Source organism: Chrysoperla carnea, chromosome 4 (assembly GCF_905475395.1).
Source record: "Chrysoperla carnea chromosome 4, inChrCarn1.1, whole genome shotgun sequence".
Classification (NCBI taxonomy): domain Eukaryota; kingdom Metazoa; phylum Arthropoda; class Insecta; order Neuroptera; family Chrysopidae; genus Chrysoperla; species Chrysoperla carnea.
This window is the reverse complement of record NC_058340.1, coordinates 6068513-6083491: the sequence shown is the minus strand read 5'-3', so window position 1 is coordinate 6083491 and position 14979 is coordinate 6068513. Positions and strand designations below refer to the sequence as shown.

Sequence of the window (14979 nt, the reverse complement as noted above, 5' to 3'; positions counted from 1 at the left end):
TGGCATTTGATTTCCAGATTGTTTTTTATGTGCTTTGAATATCTGGTTTCCGCTGATAAAATGATGAAATTAGTCTATTGTAAGACTACTATATTGAACCTTTAAAACCAATTTATTCTTCCTAATTAAATTTAAACATATAACTTTATATTTTTATAATTCCTTTTTAATTTCCTTTATTTTGATTCCTTACTCAATATTTTTTGTTAATTTTTTTTAAATTTACGCATTAATATTTTGCTCCAAAAATCCGTCATTGTGTTTTGATTTTTCTAAAACTTATTGGAAGAATACAGGGTTTTTGAGACAAATATAAAGATTCCTTAAATGTTGAAATTGACTCATTGTATAAAAATATAGCTGTATAATTCGATGTGCCTTAAGTGATACTACCCGAATAGGCACCTTGAATTCCGACATAGTTTTAACACAAAATTTCCAGGAACGCATGCCTTATAGAATCCTTACTAAATTCTAAGAAGAAAAGTCTTTTGGCGCTCAATTTCATATTCACAGAGATATTTACAGTTGCAATACTAAAAAATTATTACATTCGGAGGGATGTGTAATCGTTAATGCGTATGATCGAAAAAAGGTCTTTTCGTCCTAGATTTTAGTAAGAAATTCATAGTTTCTGTTAGGTCCGGTGAGCCAAAAATTGGTCAAATATAAGTTGTTTATTTTTTTATAAAAAACATTTTTAACGTTTAAACTTTTGTTTTATCTCTAACGGTAATATAAGCAAAGCTCAAAATTTTAACATTTCTAAAAACCATGTAAATTAAAGTATCATATCTCAAAAAACTGTTAGACATACAGAGCTGTGGGTTGGCTTTAATTGTTCAAATTTAATATACTTTCAAAATGATAGTAGCTAATGTCAAAAGCTCACAGTTTTTCCTTCCGAAAATTTTGCAGTTTCTCACGGATTACGTAGGTAGCACAATTTTTTTTTCTTGCTTGTAATGATTTTATAATATATTTAATTGACTAATTATGTAGTAATAGCAAGACCAGTGAGGAATTTTCTCGGTACACTTAGACCGTGAATTTATTTTTCGTCAAACCTAGATATAATAAACTGAGGGGTGAATCGTGGTGGAATTTGATAAAGGAATGAGGAAGATAAGGGTAGGACAGAAAGAACGTGCTAGAGTCATAAGATATTTTTGAGTCACGAATGTACCTACAAATATTTTGAAAGAATTATTTCTACTAAACTTCAATTAATAAATGATAAAACTTATTACTTATATAAATATTTTTATTTTATCAAATACACTAAGTTTATTAAACTACAAATAATTTTGTTTATCATTTGAAGATCAAAGGTTACAGGTACTTGATACATAAAAAAATTGTTAAAATGTAATTATTTCTACTCAATTAAATAACTTATTTTCAAAGAAATCGAATAAAGTTCAATAACGTACACAATATCTATTCTTATTGAATGATCACATAATCTAAAAATTAAATTAATTTCTTTTATCTTATTCATCATCAATAACTAAATATCTCAAACAAATTTTAGTTATCATAACTTTTATATTCTATCTACTTCTCTTCGTTTATAAATGTCATAAAAGCCTAATATATAAAACCTAAAAATAAACTTTGTTTATTTATACCATTCAAATGTAAATAATAAGAACTAACCTGTTTATTTTGTTAAAAATAGAAAAAGTACTGGGTGTATCATTTTAAGCAAATTTTTTATCTAATTACTTATTTATTTAACCAAAATATGCCTCTTCATCCCTCATGTTAAGAGTTTTTTGCATTTTACAGTGAAACGATTACGAATTCTCAATTTTATCTAACAAATATAATCCTTATTATATTCTGCATCGTAAAAGATGCTTGCTACATTCTAGAGTTCCATTTCCAAACCATAAAAGCCATAATTTACGTTTATCTATTTATTCGATTCTGATAGAATTTATATCAGTAGACACTCCACATAAGTACTCCCTTTCTTTTAACTAGTAGTGTCTACTCGTCTGCTTGTCTGCTATCTACTTGCAACCGAAAAAACTTTTGATCGTTTTTTAACCCTTTTCCCGTGATCCAATCGATCTGAAAATTCGGTAAAAAATATTTAAAACAAAGTATAATTAAAACTTGGTTTTTATGGGTAAAGTTGGTTAGTGTTTTTTTTAATGTAAAGTTGGTTTCTTTATGCATAAAAAACTCAAAAAGTTCTGCTTCCGTTGACCTCCAATGACACGTCAACGATTGTTTTTAGCTATTTTTTACCCTTCGATGCAAGTGAGTATGAACAATCGAATATTTTCAAGAATAGTAAATAATAATAATGGAGTTTAAACTCCGTTTTCTGACATATACGCCTATAACAGAGGCCACCGACATCATTTTTTGTTATTATTATTTATTAAACTGCAATCATACATACAATTATATTTTTTTTAATGTGAGTGGAGTCGTCTACCGCCCCATTAATTATAATTGCTCACACTTCCGCTGCCTGGATCCGAACCCGCAACCTAAGTCTTAGTAGACAAACGGTCAAAGTTTAACGCCTTAGACCGCTCGACCACTTAAGCTCTTTCTCAAGTGGAGTATCAAATACAAAAATTATAAAAGTAGGTATAATTTTCTTATAAAAGGGGATGAAAAGTTCCGACCTTACGAAAGTGTAAGTTAGATGAAAATCAGGTCAGTCGCTTAAAATTTGTAAACACTTTTATCAGGGTTTATCAAATTTTATAAAATTTATATTATGTTTATTCGCGTTCGTAACACCGGACCGCGAGAAAACAGTTTTTTAACGCTCAGTTCTATAACAGCAACCCCGCCTCTTCTTCTTTGGAAGCGAGGGAATCAATTGCCCGACTACGTAACGACAAAAAACAGCTTTTGTGCCACAGAACGCCACTTCTATCTCTTGATATTTGAAAATTGTGTGTCATGCAGACCATTTTGTTGATTTGAGTTATCAAGTTCACGAATGACAGCCAGACACTAGAGAACAAATAAGGCAATTGCTTGATTTTTGTTTCTACCATCAATTTTATTCAGTCGTTAATAGGTTGCGTTATTCTCGCTTCAAGTAATATACGTGTTAAACATAATTTGTGTTTAAATTATTCAAGAAAAGGTAGTTGGTATTTTGAGTTTTATCAGATGTTTAGAGCCTCATGATTGTTAAGGAGACAAATATTTTCAAATAAAAGAAAAAATGGCAAGCATTTACTCTCTTCATGTGTGCCTATTTCACTAAAACCTTAAAAGTTCTAGAAGTAAATTTAAAATGGTTCCATTTTTGCCTATTGAACTACAAACCCACTTTTCGGTAGAATTTTAAGAGAATTACTATAAAATGACAAAAACCGCTTGTTTCACGCTAGGATTGGCACCAATAAAATCGTGGGATATTATATAACATAGGAACAAGTCATCTATCGTGTCTCATTCTTAAGTGTTTGTGCTTTATTCATTTTTTTTCGAGAAATTTTGAGAAGAAAATTTTGAAAGCAGTGATTTCTTAGCTTCAAAAAAAATCACTCACTCTGTATTTGAAAAATGTGTTGTTTTCTGACAACAGTACATGCAGTGTATAAACAATTTTCTTAACATAATAAATAAAATTGTCTACGGATCGTGTAGCACTTAATTGAATACAAAGGCATGTTTAATTGTGTTAGTTTATGGATATTTGATTTGAGAATTGAGCAAATACATAATCTTATAAGAATAAATATGTTAAATAAAGATAGAAAATACATATACATAAAGTAAAGAATATACATATTATTATCTTCAAGTATTGTTTGTTCTTTTAACATATATATATATAAAGTCATAACAACATTCTTCTTATAGGTTTAACATACTGGAAAATGTTTTTGTACAATTATTTTATTGTTTTTAAATTGTCATTTTCATGTTAGCTTTATATTAAGTTATTTATTATTATTCATTTTAGTTATTCATAAAGTTTTACTTTTAAATATACATGTCTAAAGACACATATTCAACTCTTTTCAAAACAAACGGTTGATAATCATAATTATGTAAAAAACTAACAGGCTAACTTTCATGCTGCCTTGTATATTCCAAAGGAAAGTTAACATACTGGCATTGATTGCCTATCTTATGGCCTATTAATAGTGATAAATTTTTTAGTCAAAGAAAAAAAAACAAAATTTAGCAGTCGTAGAAAGAAGTGTATTGAATACAATCAATATACGTAAGTAAAAGTGGCTGAAAGTGTTTAGTGGAAATATTATTTAACTCTTTCAGCACATCAACATGGATGCCAGTTTGATTGGTAGATAGTGATAAATTTTAGAGCATCAATTTTTCACTTCAACTTGGGGGAAGAATTTATAAATAAATATCTTTTCCAGTTATTTTACAGAACGAGAACTGTATTATATTACGTAAGTATTTGCCCATCCCGAAGAATTATAAACACAAACAACTAGGTTGAATCTGATGTCCATAATGTCCATAATGTCCCCCATCAAATATAAATGACAAAACGAGCTATTAGCCATTATCGATTAAAATGGTCCACCCAGTATCTATAGTTAGATAAAAATAAGTTTTATCTCCACTCATTTTGAGAAATATTGAAAAATAATTTAACAATGAAATATGATTGGTGGTCTAAGATGACCAAAATATTTCGTTCTGGATAGCTGGGAAACATGGCTAATTAAAAAACTATTTGAAGCTACTTGCAAATTTTCAACCCCCTATCTATTATAGTTTTATAGAAAACGGGTACCGTTTATAAGTTTAATCCTAATTTACGCCCTCACGGGAACATTAATCAGGTAAGTGGCAGAGCGAGTATAGGCGAGATTACAATTGTCTCGACTACTTAGACTGGGAGGATGCGGGTGTGCATCCAAGCAACGGCATTCTGATCAATTATAATTAATGGGGCAGTAAACTGGGGCAGTCACACTGTTATCGCTTGGATAAGAACGAATAAAAATAAACTTGGATAAAAATTTAATTGTGTATAGTATTATAGTATATATTCAAATGTATTTTAAATAAATAAAGATTAAAATTAATGATGGTGGTGACTTCTGTTATAGTAGTATATGTCTGAGGAACGGAGGTTAAACCTCATTATTATTATTATTTTTTTTTTTAATTTGTTCTATCTTTAACGGTTTCCAAGATGGGTCCTATGGGCTCAAGCCAAATTGCTCATTTACAGACTCACTTTTTAAGTCCGCAGCATGCTATAAAAATTTCAGTTTGATATTTTTTTCGTTTATCCTCAAAAAGTGTAAGCATTTCAAACTCGGACTAGAATTAGTATACCTTGATATGTATTTCATACATATTTAGGTATACATTATGTTAAAGTAACAGTTTTTCTCCAGCAATGGGCTCTAGTTTTTCAACCAGGAATCTGCAATCCTAATGCGACAAATATACTATATTAGGGAAAGTTTGCTGCAAGTTGTTTAGTTACTTTACTTAAGTTTTTAGTGCCAGTATGACCAGTGGCAAGCGGTATCCCACAGAGTAATAGAGCAAATGGTTCGAAATGAATAATTTTTATCGCATTATTATGATATCAAGTATTACAGAAATGATGCTCAAACGAGTTTACTAAACAATTAACACTTGCACAAAGCACAATTATCACTTAACAAACTGTAAAGGCGTGTTAACAACATCCAATAATGTACATTTTTTACATTTCTTACTTGTGATAATAATTTTAGCCTAGTACTATCCCAAATATTGGGCAAAGGTCTCCTCTAATGACAACCGTTCTTGCCTGTTGAACTCTCTTCTCATTCAGTGACCACCTGCAAACTTTACCAGTTCATCTCTCCTTCGTGGAGGGTTTGTTCTTTTAGAACTATATGTGTCTATATGGTGCTCCGTATAGTCCAACGATTATCTCTGAGTGTCGCCACGTGTCCTGCCCATTTCCATTTTTGTTTTTTTATAGAGACTTTAACATCTCTGACTTTAGTTTTGGTTCGAATATCATAGCATTTATTTTTTTGTATTTTTTTATGCTAAGCATACTACGTTCCATGTTTCTGTGACATTATTTTAATTTCATGTAGTCGGTTTGAATCAGAGCTAATGCTTGGATTTCGTATGTCAGGATGGGAAGCATACATACGTTGAATACTACCGCTTCCATGCATTAAGTATTCTCTGCTGCACTTCCTAGATATTTGAAAATATTAACGCGTCCAATTTCCAACTCCTTGAGTAAAATAGAAGTATTTGTCGTGTTCTAATTTGACATAACCTTGGTTTTCAGACTAGTAATTTTCAGGCCCGCTATGGCAATGAATTTGCCGATGATTAATAATTTTTGGTAACTGATCTGCATTGTGAGAATACAGAACTACATCGTCTGTAAATCGAAAATTCGTAAAGTTTTTTCCATCTATTTTTATTCCAAAATCATTAAAATTTAACGACAGAAACGCATATTCGAGTACAGCATTGAATAGTTTTGCGGATAAAGGATTTCCCTGCCTCACTCCCTTGTTAATTGGAAATATTGGTCCACTCTGAGTAGCCTTACTTGTGATATTAGTTTGAAATTACCATGACCTACATTTGAAAATAAAAAATTGTTTTATATTAAATATGCAGGATAAGTATTTTTTTCCTTTTTTTATTCAACGTTCATTTAAGTATAAAAATAGTATAAAAAAATATAATCGGTAGGTACGCCGCTTATATTGTCAACAAGTTGTGATTGTTTGTCCACTATGTTAGCATTATAATATACACTGACATTACATTATTACATAATGTGTATTGTAGGTATGAATGAAGATAATGAAATCAATTGAGCATTCATTGATTGATTCAATGAGCTGCGAGCACACAAAAAACCGTCTTTGTGGAATAACAAGTTGTTGTATAACTCTGAACTATATCAACGATATCGGGAGCTTTTATAATTTAATCAAGTATCTATCTATAACCCTTGAATATACTTTATGGTTTTTACATCATCATTTTTATTTGGGTTTCACAGGAAAAAAAGAAAGTCCAAGGTAGCGTTCACACTAACATATTCTTCTGTCAGAAATGTTTCATTTCCTTTATCTAAAAGAACACTATCATCCAACAAATTATCCCAAAATTCCAATAGTTTATACCAAGTAGACGTCATAATAGCCAACCCCAAAAATAATCATATGCCTGCTTTACAAATTTTACGCCAGATTGACATGAAAAGAGGATCGATTATATGAATTTTCCCAATTAACTTCAGACAAAGCTTTAAAGAAAGGAGTGTTAAAATTGTATACCTAAAAAAGTTGTACTGAGTCAACACGTAAAGGTCGACTTGGACTTGGACTTGGAAGTCGGTTTTCTTGTTGTTAAAAGTTTTTTTTATTTTGTGATTTTTAGTGAATCTGAAGTACACTAACTAATTTGTCACTAAAAAAATAATCATCGAAATCGGTTGACGTGATATTGAGTTATTCGTCCTCTTGCCGTGCATACTTAATGCAAATTTAAGACTTTTATGGTTTTCTCATGGATACCGTTGTCAGAACTAGACCGAAATGAAATGGGACCACACGGGAGATACCAGCTTTCAAATAGATAAAGAATCATCAAAATCGGTTTACGCAGTCGAAAGTTCAAAATCATTTAAAAAAAAAATACAATCGAATTGATAACTTCCTCTTTTGTTTGAAGTCGGTTAAAAAATTTAATAAGTAAAAAACAATATCAAAACTATAACCTCTCCCGCTTACATCTTGAGATAATAATAAATACTTTTTACGAGTCTATTATCAATGGTATTTATATGTTACAATTAAAATTTTCTGCTTTATCAAAAAGCTTATATTTTCAAAATTTAAAAAAAATTGTTTATTCAATTAGAAGTTTTGATACATCCAATAAATATAAATTATTGAATACTAAATTAAGACTGTGCTATATTTTTTAATAATTCTCATGCATATCAATATTATCTTTCAAAATTTTATAATATGACATGTTTTACGAAACGAAATTCACTTATGTTTCATCTAAAAATCTGTTATACAACAAGCCATATCAATTTTCTAAATCGTTGTAGGTGGTATAATTTTTTTCAATAATTTATTCTCACGAAGGATCAATATAATATGTAATATACCAACTATATGTATGGATTGCAGAACAGATATACGGGTGATTTTATTCTTTATGTTTTAAAGCTAAGCGGTAGTCATTATAAAGTATAACAAGTCGTGAGGTGGGCCGGGTATGACTCTTGAGGTCTACACGAATTACAAATTTCAAAAAGTAAAAATTTCACTTGCTGCTAAAATATCATGATCGAAGAAGTCTAGACGAAAAGATTAAGCTCCAAAAAACCACTTTACCATAATCTCTCGACCAAGAGGAAAGTTTGGACAAAAAGTGTCTTTTTTCGAAAAAATGTGATATTTCGAAAAATTTTCAAAATTTTTTTGTTAAATAAAAACTTAAGATTTGTGAACTTATTACTTATTACTTCACAGAATATCAACTTTAAAATCGAAGGAAAATTTATAAACAAAAACGACTATTTTCGCTCATTTTTTCAAGTTTTCTCGGCAGCTTCGCAACCAAACTGGATTTGCCAGACGTCAATCGATAAGTTTTTTGAGATCTAGAACATTCCTATTTAATTTTTTTTGCATATTACGTCAACTTTTTTTATCGCAAGAAAACCGATTTTTTTACTTTTGTGAATATTTTTGGTTAATCTTACCTTAACCATTGATAAGCTGTAAACAAAAAAGCTATGTTTCTTGGCTTGTTTTCTTCTGTAAGAAAACCTGCTATTTCTTTTAACTTTCAGTTTTCCTTGATTGGCTGGGTGAGCGTCATTGGTATGTTAACATTAAGGTTGAAATACATTTGGATCGCAGTTTATGAGTTATTAAATATTTATATGTCTAGTATAAAGATCGCCTATATTTATTTATATATATAAGCAAATACAAACACTGCACATATATACACCTATAAATCTGATAGAGATGTATATATGGATCAAAATAATAATGCATGGATAGAAATAACGAGTGGAATGCCTCTCTCTGATGACAACAGGAAATGAGAACCGATCGACACCAGGCTGGTAACGCATCATTCGAGTAACAGCCGGCAAACATAAACTTTCCTCATCATTACTATGAACTGTAAATGGTATTTCATGTACATTGAAAAATATTATATTGGATTACAGTGAAATATCTTTTGTAGCTTTTTTAAGTGTGTAGCTTCAAAATAAAAGTGGATAAATATGTACTTAACTGGTATTTGTCATCGTCTACATACCAGGTGTGTCCCCAAACAGAATACTGGCAAAATTGTGTGTTTAAAACAATATCCAGAGTTGCTTGAAGATAGTACAAGCGCCAAGGAAATTTTAGATTTTAGGTAGAAATTTTGTACCCGATGTTCAACTTTAAAAAATAGGAATCCATCGTTTGAGAAAAAAGAATTGGGAATACTGGTCCAAAGGCAACAGTCACCCAGACTAATAAATATAACCCGTAAACCCGTTACGAATATAAACTTAACATATATACATATAGGTATTATATCTACATATCGTTAGTTTGTTGTTGTTATACTTTAACTCTGTCCTCTGATGATATAGTGTTGTATTATATAGTATGTAGTAATATAGTAACAACGTTTATCTCTCCTAGTGTTACCATGACAACATACCGCCAATCAAGCGGAATTAACTGTGTGCGAAAAGATAACTTTGCATCCAATCAGGTTTTCAAGCTGTCATCATCATCATAGTCATCTCATCTAACTATATATATGTATACGTGTACAAAAATACATGTGTGTACGATAGATATTACATTCCTAGTATCGTATATTATTTTTTTTATTTTTTTATTTTTTTTTTATATAAAATATTATTTTTCATATTATCTCTAAAACATACCACTTTAAACTTTTTGTGTTTTATAGATAAAAATTTAATACCATGAACAAAAATTATCCAAAGAATATTTAACCATTGAATATATTTTTTAAATTGAGCAGTGACAAGAAAACATGAAGATATACAAGGGTGGTAGAAGAAAAAAAAGTTGTGGACTTTTTTTTAGACAATCGTATCAATCATAAATTTTTTTAAACCAGGTGGCCTATAGAATCCAAGAACAATTTTTATCTGTAGAAAATGGTTTTTTGTCAACAGTCCATGTGGTTGGTCATCGAATGAGTTGTTACCATAATGCCAATCATATTATTTGGGTAAATGGTGTGTCTTTCGAATTTTTCAATTTTGCAAGTGATCAAGTTGCTGAAGAAATTTCAATAAAGAAAGAAACGAAACGTTCAGCGAATGATTAAAGATTGATTTTAATTCTTTTTTGTCCATTGCCTTGTGACTTATTCATATTATTATTTTTCTGGGCGTAATTACGTTTTAATACACATAACATTGTTTTAATTTTTAAATGAAAGTAGCCAGATATAATAGAATTTAATATTGTTTAAAATGAAAAGAAAACCATTCCCCCAAAACAATCGGAACCCCCCCCCCTCCTAAATTACGTTCTTATGTTCTATATATACTAGAGAGATGGGGTTTTCACCAACGACCTACGACCTAAAATAAAGTATTTTGTTAATTTGACTTTATTTTTAGTCGTTTGGTGAAAATCAAACCTTTCTAGCATGTATAGAACAGAAAAACGTAATTTTGGAGGGTTTTTCCGATTTTTAGGGAGTCTGTGATGTGGTTAATAAAATTTTTCAATGTTTTCTGTTAACTTGACTTAAATTCAGTTCTATTAGTGAAAATTTCACCTTTATAGCATGTATAGAACTGAAAAACGTAATTTTTGGTGGTTTTTCCAATTTACTAGGTGGGTTGCAATGAAAAAGATGAACTTCGAAGTTTCCCGTAGGTTTTAAGCAATTCTACGACGAAAGCCAAAAATCAACAACCCAAAGTCGATAACATTTTTTGTTCCAAAAAAACGCAGGCTTGATGTTTCTTGGGCTCGCTGGCTTTAAAACCAAGACGGTTTTAGGTAATATTTTAGTTAATTTTTATACTATTGAAATTGAAACTATATTTGTACAATAAAAAACTTTCGATAGTTGTCAACTAAAACATGAATTATTGTTGTCTGTTATAAGCCATTTATTATTTCATATACATAATGAATACAATATGAATGATCAATGAATGCATTTCTCACTCATTAAATTCAAATGTTCATCACGTATCAATATTTTTATTTTTGTGTCTATAAATATCAAATATTAAAACAGATTCTTTGTAAAACGATACTGGTCTGAAATGGGCAATGATTGGTAAAAAAAAGATTCAGTGGAGACGTCACGCTACATCTATATGAAACTATTTACAAAAACTAGCAAAGGCAAGTTTAGACTGGTGGCAGAAATTATTTGTACCTTATTTTCAACATTGATGACGAATTTTAGTACATTATGATTGTAGACAAAAAATAAAAATATAATTTTTCTGTGCAGCAATATCTGTGCTGTCTCTGAGTTGGGTTGAACTAATATGGAATGATTTAACCCGGGCTGGGATTTGTCCATTCCTTTTTTTTGAAAAAGCAATTATTATGTTGTTAGTCGAATAATAAATAATCTGACTAAAATTAGAATCTGTAGTTAGAAATATGTTATACAATTGTAAAATTAACAAAAGTTTTAGTAAATGTTAAACTCGTACAACTTTCGAAACCAAACACAAACTCTCTTTACACACTTCAGTTTAGTTTATATATAGAGGTAAATAAATGTTTATACAATCTTTATCTATCTACGGATTCATTTCAATGTCATGCATTAAAATGTTACATAATAATATCGTAACTATGTGACTTCCAGTTTATGGAAAATGCACAAAATGTTGATTGCTATATTTATGAACTTCTCAAACTGCTGAGAACAGATTATTTTTCTATCTACAGTTAAGATGATGAAAGTGAGAATAAGAAAACACATTTCTGATTAAAAATATGGTTCGTTCCCTCCTTTCTTTTTAAGGAATTGTAAAGATACCTTTTAGCTTAGTAAATTTACCACGAAACAATTATTTGTTTGCTTAGTCACTTAAAAATTATTAAAGATGTACCCAAACCATTGGACCAAGCAGAAACTATTAATTTGTTATGAATTTCTAAGGCTTCGTATTATTATTTTTAATTTTAAAAAATTTCTCGATTAATACTACGGAAATATCAATCATTCTTCATAATAAATTTTAGGGCCTAGTATATCTTCCAAGTTAGTGCGATCCTACTGTTTAATTCCTTCTGATTGTTATTCTTGCAAGATAATAACTGTCCCAAATAAACAAAGTCTTCAATCCACTCTATACTCTTTCCGCCTAGTATTAGATCATCCTTTAAGTTTTTTGTCATTTTTCTGGTTTTGATAAGGTTTATGGATAGCTTAGCCTTTTCGCCTTCTCGTTTTATACCTTCAATCATTGTTTTGAGTTGTGGCATCGTTGTTGATATTAGGGTTACGTCATTGACGAAACTCATATTTGTTAGTGGCAGTCCATTTATTTTTAATCCATATTTTTTGTTTTTATGTGCCTAAGATAAAATTTGGTAATATTGTACCAATATTCGAGAATACTTGTCAATACCTGGCCCTTGCCTGGTTTCACAAGGTAGCCCAGTAAAATTGAATGGTAGTATATCTTCTTGTTCGATTCGAAACTTTTAATTACTTTTCTGAAATGGTATATGGATCTTGCTAATGCGAAATTAATATAAGCATGTGACTTTTGAATTTGTTTAATTTGTATGCTAAAAATTACAATTAATATTTCGTAAGATTATTAAGATCATCTTTAATGGTTAATGAAGGTCTCTGCACAAAATAATATCTTTATCAAAGTAAAAAACCACCCACTACTAATTAAACATTTTGTATAAATACCGACCACTTCTTTATCATTAGCATTAATTACAGTAATCATTAATTAACAATCAATTGTGTGTGTGCATTTTGTCAAAAATTAAACATTATTACAATGAAGGTACAGCAATTCTGATAAATTTATAAATAAGTAATCGACTGAGTGACCGAGTGAGTAAAGGCGTAACCTCCTTTAACCGTTTGACTACTGACAGGGAGGTTGTGGGTTCGAATCCAAGCAGCGGCAGTCTGATCAAATATAATTAATAGGGCACTAAATCGCTTGGAAAATTATAAAAATTGTATATTCGGAAGATTAGAAAATAATGATGTGGGTGGCTTCTGTTTTAGATGGATGTCTGAAAAACGGAAGTTAAAACTCCATTATTATTATAATTAATGCTGCATGAATTTCTACATGCAGAACGTATGACTAAAACTTATGGATTAAACAAAATGGATATTACGCAAGTAAGCCATTGGGAAACGTGCTACTAGTGCCCTAATCGAGTGTTGAATTTCTGAAATGGAGCTTTTGAACTGCTTTGTATTTCTATACTATTAATTTGGCGTACGAACACTATTAAATTCGTAACTCGAAAATTTCGATTGAACTTTCCTTGGTCCAATGGTACATACCCTCAATCATTAATCAAAATCAATAAAATAATAAAAATTTTATGACAATTTGTGTTTTAAGCGACTGGTCTAAAACCAACGGTACAAGTTTAAACCTTTTTTTATTGCAGATAATTTACGGTACTATTATAGCAGCAGTTTTGCTTGCTATTCCTTCAAATGCTGAGCCACCACGACAAAGGCAGAATCAAAGGCAGAATAATTTCTTTCAACGTCAATTAACACCACCAGCTGCATTTACACCTTCTGGATGGCAACCGCAAAGAAATTCTTTTAGTTTTCCATCAGTAGGACAACGACAACAGCAACAGCCACAACCCCAACAACCACCACAAAATTATGGTCCACCACCCACTGCATATGGTCCTCCTTCTCCACAACCCGAAACTACCACAGATAATCAAGATTATACCAATATTAACAGTGAGGTATGGAAAATTTTACTATTGATAATTATTTTCAATAAAAGTAAAAGGATTTATACGTTTTTTAAAATCATCCTTTTATACATCTTTTGTGAAAAATTCATATCGAGTCTCTGTACGGTTTTGGAGAAATTAACTATAAAAGTCAGTGTTTTTACCAAAAAAAATTTTTTAATCTTTAGGCACTGTTCTTAATTTTAGTATGATTTTAAAGCTTGAAACTTGAGGAATATTGATAAAAGTTTTTTATGTAAATAGTAATATATTTTTAAAAGCACTGAAAACTGAAATTGTTCACATTATCAAAGACCAGCCTCCAGCAAACTATGAGCATTTAAAAAAAAAAATAATCCATTTAAATTTTCATATTAATTTTATCTTTTGCAGGTTGAAAGTATTCAAAGTGGTAACAAGAAAAATGAAAAACAAATCGATAGCTCATTATTTAAAAACACTGATCGTGGATTTTACTACGTCTACTTACCAGATGGACGTCTTCAACGAGTGGTTTATATGACTTCAGCCGATTTACAAAATATGGCATACACAGCACGTGTACAATACGAAGATGTTGATCCTGTTGCTGCACCTATTTATTCCGCTGTAAATAGAGTACCAGTATTACCAGGAGAACGACTAATTGTTCAAGAAATAAACAAAGTACCAGTTTTACCAACAGAACGACTAATTGTTCAAGAAATAAATGAAGTACCAGTATTACCAGCAAAACGACTAATTGTTCAAGATATTAAATAAAACACTTGTAAATTCAATCTTATAATTACAAAAATACTAGAATAAATTAATAATGTTTTGCATATGCTAATTTTTCTTTTCTTTCTGAATTACAATTGTATGACCTAATTTCGAAGTAAAAAAGTTCATTCCTACACAATTACTTCAGTAGAAAATAATTGGTTCTTTACCAATTATTTAATTGCTCACTACCTATACATATATCATTATGGTTTATAATTTGATTATTAATAGAAGAAAACAATTCAATATAATA

At 30.0% G+C, this 14979-nt stretch overlaps 1 protein-coding gene across 1 annotated transcript; it reads left to right on the top strand.

Annotated features, from left to right (window-relative positions):
- Positions 1-12967: 12967 nt before the first annotated feature.
- LOC123298373 (protein spaetzle 3-like) lies at positions 12968-14754 on the top strand. The gene is made up of 3 exons (XM_044880361.1): positions 12968-13024; positions 13653-13970; positions 14355-14754. Exons 1-3 carry the CDS (start codon positions 13019-13021, stop codon positions 14721-14723), a joined length of 693 nt encoding a protein of 230 aa, XP_044736296.1. The 5' UTR covers positions 12968-13018; the 3' UTR covers positions 14724-14754.
- The last annotated feature ends 225 nt before the right edge of the window (positions 14755-14979 follow it).

Coding starts and splice junctions, on each gene's coding strand:
- LOC123298373 (XM_044880361.1), top strand. Junction 13,971..14,354: donor ATACCAATATTAACAGTGAG/GTATGGAAAATT, acceptor TATCTTTTGCAG/GTTGAAAGTATTCAAAGTGG.